Source organism: Adiantum capillus-veneris, chromosome 14 (genome assembly GCF_014529385.1).
Source record: "Adiantum capillus-veneris isolate H3 chromosome 14, ASM1452938v2, whole genome shotgun sequence".
Classification (NCBI taxonomy): domain Eukaryota; kingdom Viridiplantae; phylum Streptophyta; class Polypodiopsida; order Polypodiales; family Pteridaceae; genus Adiantum; species Adiantum capillus-veneris.
This window is the reverse complement of record NC_140944.1, coordinates 104,848,549-104,855,791: the sequence shown is the minus strand read 5'-3', so window position 1 is coordinate 104,855,791 and position 7,243 is coordinate 104,848,549. Positions and strand designations below refer to the sequence as shown.

The 7,243-nt window shown below is 39.6% G+C and overlaps 1 protein-coding gene across 1 annotated transcript; it reads left to right on the top strand.

The window, feature by feature from the left end:
* Positions 1-831: 831 nt before the first annotated feature.
* On the top strand, positions 832-6,277 carry LOC147442886 (uncharacterized). The gene is made up of 7 exons (XM_086529733.1): positions 832-1,022; positions 4,269-4,400; positions 4,986-5,048; positions 5,113-5,398; positions 5,470-5,598; positions 5,749-5,869; positions 5,975-6,277. The coding sequence occupies exons 1-7, from the start codon at positions 847-849 to the stop codon at positions 6,019-6,021; spliced, it is 954 nt and encodes a 317-aa protein (XP_086385859.1). The 5' UTR covers positions 832-846; the 3' UTR covers positions 6,022-6,277.
* The last annotated feature ends 966 nt before the right edge of the window (positions 6,278-7,243 follow it).

The window sequence follows — 7,243 nt, the reverse complement described above, 5'->3', positions numbered from 1 at the left end:
ACAATCTGGGCTGAGAATGGACTCGACGGGAAGGGATCAACTCCAACGCCTGATCCGGGGGGAGTGATCATGTAACAGCTTAAGGGCTAGGGACTGAATTTGGGGTCTAGACTCATCATCATGCCGAACATCATCAAGGCATGGAACTCGTACATCTCGCTTGCGTATCGACATTAGGTCGCTATCCCAATGTGAATGAGCAAGACGAGGAACACCTAGCTGAGGACTGGGGACTAGGGACTACATCATAACAACAAGTATGTGATCTTTTTGAGAAGTCATCTCTCCGAAAACGGGTTTGGTGTTAAAGGATTATTCAACAAAACTAGAGTGTGATGAATTGATGGGAAAAACTGACTATCACTAAACACATAAAGAAAGGATGAACTGCAAGGCTGCAACTTTGCATCATGACTATGGAAGCGAAAAGACTGGGCACCTCTACAACCAAGATGCAGCAACTCCCGTGTCTTTGATTATGCTGGAACCAAGGACCTTTGACAACCACTTGTAAACCAAGAGAACAAATTATCCCCAGAGGATGGGTTGCATAGAGTCCGTTGAGTGTAGGTTGTTGCAAAAAACACTCACAAAAATCCAAATGCATCAACATGTGTGCTAGTCCTTTGATCTGACTTTTTGCCTCTTTGCATAAAACTTCATTCTACTGCTTTGTTCAAGAAGGGTTCTGGTACAGGTTTGCATGACATGAGCATAGGGCGTACGGTGATGGTTGCTAATTCAACATACTGCATGATGGAAATGGTACATTGCAACATATTGGATTCTCTATTGAGTGTGCCGCATCAAATGTCGAGGTTTCCATGACCGTCTCTGCATCTGAACATGAGGTTGCGGCCTCTATGGAAGACCTCCTTGTTTTTGAAGAAGAGAAAAGATGCGACAAAGTGTAGCTGTGTTGGTGCATCCGCCGATGTAGGAGAGCAGAGGGGCTACGAGGCGAGGATAGGAGGACGGGTAGCAAAACCACAGGAGGGGAAGTGGCTACAAGCTCCACAAAGGTTAGAGACATGCCAGTGTGTGTGGCGACTTTTCTCTTCATGTCTTTCAAGGCCTCGCACAGGCGTCCTCAGGCAGAAGAGGAGTCACGACTCATAACGGAGTGTTCTGTTTAATGCTGTGTGTGAAGGACAATGCTTTGGCGATGAGAATGGAGTTTTCACATGAACCTGCTTTATCTTGCTTTTCTTGCCCGCCATCGAAATGCACCGTTCACAACATTGAATCAGCAAAAGAGAAGGGCTGATACGCACCGTTAGGAATTGGTGCTCCACACACCAGCAAAGTGAAAACGATCAGCAGGAGGAATCAGGGCTGGCGACATGGGTGAGAGAGTAGGGGTCTATGAAAATATACCCCACTTAGTCCTCTCTCTCTCTCTTTCTCTCTCTCTCTCTCTACCCAATATCAAGCAGGAAAGCCATCGCTGCCCTAGAGATCCGCCAAGAAAACCAAGAAAGGGTTGTTAAAACTAACCCTTGCTCGTCTCCTCCACCAATGTAAAGTGCACGGGAGGACATGACCAAACACGGCTTGCCTCTTGCATCATCCGAGAGCAGCTCCTTATATTAACACTAGAATGGTAACAGGACACTTTTATGTCCTTGGACACTTTTGTGTCCTGTTAAGTGACCATTTTGCTTGAATTATTTGAAGAGTATGAAAATGAATTTTTAGGTGCTATATATCCACAAAGTTGCCTTATGAGCTAAAAAAAACTTAGCATTTTTTTTTGAGTATCGATCTCACCATTAACCTTACTCTTGCACAACATTTTTGAACCTAAACTGTGTGAAAAAAAGGGTCATGTTTTTGGTTTTTTTTTTATTTTTGGCAACTATACCACTCTAAACTTCATGTTTGTGAGGTTTAGATGGCTAGAGGTTAGGCCTTCATAGTTATCAACATGTTTTGATGCTTGTAGGGAGAGCTAAGTGTTAAAATTGAAAGTTATGACCAATTTACAAGAATTGCATAATCCTGTTTTTTAACCAAAATTAGCACTTTTATGATTTTTTTGGTGGCTTTCTTGATATCCAAATTCAATTTTGATTGTGCAAGTGTAATGTATAACATAAAGCTAATCTTCCTTGAGTTTTGGGGGACCTAATATGCTATATAGCATAGTATATGATGATAGTTGAGTTTTTTGATTGCTAAAGAATGCGATACATTTTAGAGTAGCAAGTATAACTTTCTCAATATTGCTAGTTTCTTAGGCCAATTGTGTGTATTTTGTAGGTAGTAATCATATCTAATCATAGACTACAAACTTGGCTAGATATTGAGTAGTTTCTATGGGTTTCTAGAGGTCATAATGCTAAACCCAGTTTTTTCATGTTTGCTGTATTTAGCACTTTATCATTGCCCCCAAGGTTCCAATTGTAAGAGATCCATTATCATTTTGACATGCTCCATGGCTCCTTTTGAATCCAGAGGCCCAAAGGGAACTAAGAAAACATGTATATAGTATCTGTATTGAACATGACTATAGAAACTTTGATGATAGGTCAGCAGAATGGCAAAAATGCAACTTTTTTGTACCCATTTTTTTGGCCAAAAAAAACTTAGTGAGGTAAAAGCAACCATATGTTTTGGTCACCAACCCATTGAAGTTAACAGGGCATTTTATCTCATGTCCTACAAAAATCTCCACTCTTATTTATATGCAATCAACCGTAAGAAATTGCTGTTTTGGGCAAAATACACTAGTCCATCAACTTTGGAGGCTTGTAGTGACCAAGGGATGAGAAAAATTACAAGTTTCTCATTTTTTCCATATGTAGTAGTTATTGAACTATAAGCTCATGAAAGGATTTTTCAAAATGAGTGGATCTGCTGTGGTTTTGGAATTTTTTCCCAAAACCCTGAAAGGACACTTTTATGTCCTATTAGGTTACCATTCTAGTGTTAACATGAGAGGTAGTTACAAGTAGGTTCATACTCGAGCCGTCCGGCCACACACCACAATATTATTGTATTTTTTGCGACTATCACAGAATGAGATTCCTCTGAATCGATTATGTTGGTTATTGTGATTTTTAGTTCTTACATATTGCACATCATGAAGAGTACAATTTTAAAAAGCACAAATTTGATATTCTTTAATAATTAGTGATGCCAATTCGACATTCCTTAGTATTCGAATGAAGACATTCGTTTACACTACAAGTTTCAGACTTTTTCACTAGTTGAGAAAAAGGGCGTTTTCCCAACTCATTTTCACACTTCATCACAGAATTTTGCAGCGGGTAAAAAAAATTCACAATAATTTTTTTTAAAATCCATAGAAAAAATGATCTTTGGGTTGTGAATGCTATGACTAAGTATTAGAACAATCACGTCAATGCCGTGAGTATACGTAATGTTCCAAGAGTGAGAAATAATTGTTTTTGAATAGAAAAGTTGCTTTTCATTTTTGGAATGTATTGAATGTGGACTAATTTTCCGCTAAGTTTTGGAACAGTCAAGGCATTGTGAGTACTGTTCCAAGAGATAGAAACATAATTTTTTTCACTCGAAAAGTTACGTTTTACGCTCAAAATTCTCAAGGTCGCACGTGTGAACATGTCGTTTTCTCACTCACTAGGTGCGAATCTCGATTTTTCCACTAAATTTTGCAATTGGAGAAGGTTCTTGAACTTGTTGTGCGCGCATGTACGTTGGTTTGCGTGTAATATCTTACCATCATAGACATTATACGTGTGAAAATTTTTAAAGTGAAAAAAATTATGATCGAAAAGGACTTTTACTTTTTGTATGGAGAAATTTCTCGACAAAAAAATTATAGCAGAAAATTTAGAAGTTGCATGCTATATGTTGACAATATGTTAGATTGTAAAAGATTTATACTTGTATCACCTATAGAAATGTTTTCAATGTTGCAAAAATTATAGGTACCGTTAGAAATGAGTCATAAAGAAAAAATCTTAATGTAAAGTACAAGGGTATGAATAATATTTGAGAGTGAAAATATCAAATTTACATGGAGTTTTGGAACTTTAATTGATTAAAAAGAACATCAGTGTAAAATACGAGCATAAAAGTTAATACATAGAAGTGAAAACATGGCTTCTACATAAAAATTCATATTTTTTTGCTATAAAAATTGGGTTTCACAGCATAGGGTGTGAAAGCTGGAATTAATACCCACTTTTTATTGGTAAGAAGAAGTCTAAGACGGCGATTGACCACACACATTGTCCGCCCGAGTTAAAACGAGTGTTGGCATTGTGGCTGCCACGAAGGACGACGGACCTGCCCCAGCTGGGTCTTCGTTGCTCCTCTTTAAAATCGAGCGGGCCTTTGTTGGTTTGCCAATTTGACTCTCTTCTTCGTGGTGCCGCCAATTTCACGTCTTCGCCATCGCCGATCAGCAGGTATATCCACCGTCTTCTTATTCATGCCTTTCCATATATAGCTGCATGACTTGCAGATGCTGATCTCCTGTCGTGCCAGCAAGTCTGCCATAGCTGCCTATTTTCAACCTATCGCAATAATGAAGTGTTGCCCTTCCGTTCAAACTCAAATTAAAGCAAACATAGCTGATCACTTCTAAGCAGTGGCTCTACTTAGTTCTGTGCGAGCTTGTCTGCCATAGCCATACTGTTTCTGTGTATTTACTTCTCTGCAATTGTGCCAGGCAGCTTTAAACGATCCTAGCCATTCTCCTGTTTCGTTAGAGCATAGCCTGCTTCTCAGCGATTTAAATAAGCCCTTGGTTATTTTGATCGTCTGCTACGATTCCGACTTCTTAGCGTTAATGTAATGCTAGCATGCAATATAGTTCTTCTTCTACGATTTATTCGCTCTCTTCCAGCTAGCGTATATATAGTTTTATAGCCTTGCATATTGCATTGAAGAATTGCAAATCCATGAATGCATGTTGATTAATCTAGATCACATTAACCTGGTCAGCTCTCCTCTTTATTAAAACTCGTGATTCTGAGGAATCATCAAAGCAGGATAATCTGGCTCAGAAAGATCTGCAGCGAAAAGGTCTGGCGAGGAAGAAATCCACGAAAAAGGTAAACTAGGAGAGGCCTAGCTAAGTTGGTGCAAGCTCGAGGCCGTCACTGATCACCAGAACAGGGACAACATGGCGCTCCAAATGCAGGCTCAATATCTATATCGTCCCGTTGCTGGCTTCATCCTTATCTGCAATAATCAAACCAAGCACGAATGCTTTAGGGAGAAGGTCTTCGGTCTTCATAAGACCAAGCAGGAACTCGCAAAAAGAGTGAAGGAAGGGGCGAAACTTTTCTTGTTTAACCATGATCTGAAGACTGTGGAAGGAATATATGAAGCAATATCAGATGGTTACTTAAATCCGCGACCAGCTTACAATCAGCCCTTTGGCGGCCAATATCCAGTTCAGGTACTGAAAATTAGTATTCATGTTGTTGACCACGTCTGAATCTCATCTCACATTCGCTGTAATGATGGCAGATACGTTTTCGTTTTTACAAGGCCTACAATCTCCCACTGACGGAAAGTGAATTCGACGGTGCAGGCATCTCCTCGAACTATGATGCCGACTATCGAAGGGTGATCAATCAAAAATTATCTGACGGACAGGTCCTTACAAGCTGCTATCCTGTGATGCAACCTATTATATTATAATTTAGGCTAATTGCCAGCAGCGCTTGTTAATTATTTGATCAAGGTCGCTTTTGATTGGCATCGTTTTCCCCCTTCCTTACAATTACCGACTGATTAGAACTGCAGGTTCGGAAGTTGAGCGCGGCTCTTCGCACCAAGTATTTTGCTCAGCGTTCGCGTGTACAGCGCCCTCTGCGACCAGCTGCGAATCCATATACCCGGCCAGGCACAGCTAGTTCGATGGCAGGTCAGTTACATGCTGCATTTTTCTTAGGAGCCAGCTTTAATTTCCTTCTTGGAATTTGATCATCTTCGCCTAATTTTGACCCTCGAATTCCATATATTGACTCAGGCGCACGTCCCTCCCTTCGCAATATTCACTTCCAATTACTGCCATGACTTGCTGGTATGGCACCTCTGTTGTCACAACGGATATGATCAATTTAGGACATGAAGAGCATGCGGAGGCGGAGACTTATAAACGAAGAACAGAGATTTGCAGATCAGAGATGTACGAGTATCGAGTATCGTAACGTTTTGTGGACATCTAGATCTTCGCGGTCTCAAGAACATCAACTTTTAGGAAATGAGGATAGAGTTAAGACCTGAACATTGATTTGACATATTAGAAATTTACATGTGAAGATTAGCACTAGCTTTAATCTCCTTTTGTTTGCACTAGCTCATTATCATTTAATGTCATCCATTTTTTCATTCCAGCTGGTTAATTGAGACAACACCTGCAAACGACAACAGTTTACATAAGCTCTCAGCTCTCTCTCTCTCTCTCTCTCTCTCTCTCTCTCTCTCACACACACACACACACACACACACACAACTGTTAGAAGCAGATCCAGAGGAAACATTGTTGGCATGCCTATAATAACATTGTTGCTGATATCTTTAACGTCTGTTTTTGCCTATAATGAACATTATGAATTAACGTACCAGTAGAAACTTTTGTTACCATATTCACTAATTTAATGCGTAATTAATCAAGCTATTCTTTTATTTTTCTTTTTGAAAAAATAACTCAATTAAATGACACCTGCAGTAAAGCCCCCCAGAAATACCAAACTTTTTGACCTTAGCACATGCCCATAACCCCTAATGAAGGATTAACCACATGAGACAACTCTGCTTGATAAAGGGTAAGCCCACAAGCATTTGAATCTTGGTGGGAATTCCCATAAATATTCCGTTTGGAGTTTAATTTTGCTACCGCAGAGAGGTCCATACTCGTTTGAGACCCTGTTGAGTTGTAAACATTATCCCGAAAATGTAATCTCCATATCCTTTTGAAATTTGGTATCGTCCGAGAAATTCAGCCTTAGTTAGCCATTTTTCATCTTTGCAAACATCTTTCCAACTTCTAATCCCAACTTTGTAGCATCTGTGGCCCTTCTAGTGAGAGTAGCTTTAGCTAGCACAAGGAGTTTTAGACCAATTGCCACCTAGTAAATATCATCCCATGGCCGGTGCAACATTTCCTGCATAGTAATAATTGCTACACATTTGCTCTCTAGTAATTTAATGTAAGTGATTAGTATATAGTAACTCATAGCTACAAATTTTCTATCTAGTAATTTAGTGCAAATAGATCGATAGATATAGAAAAATG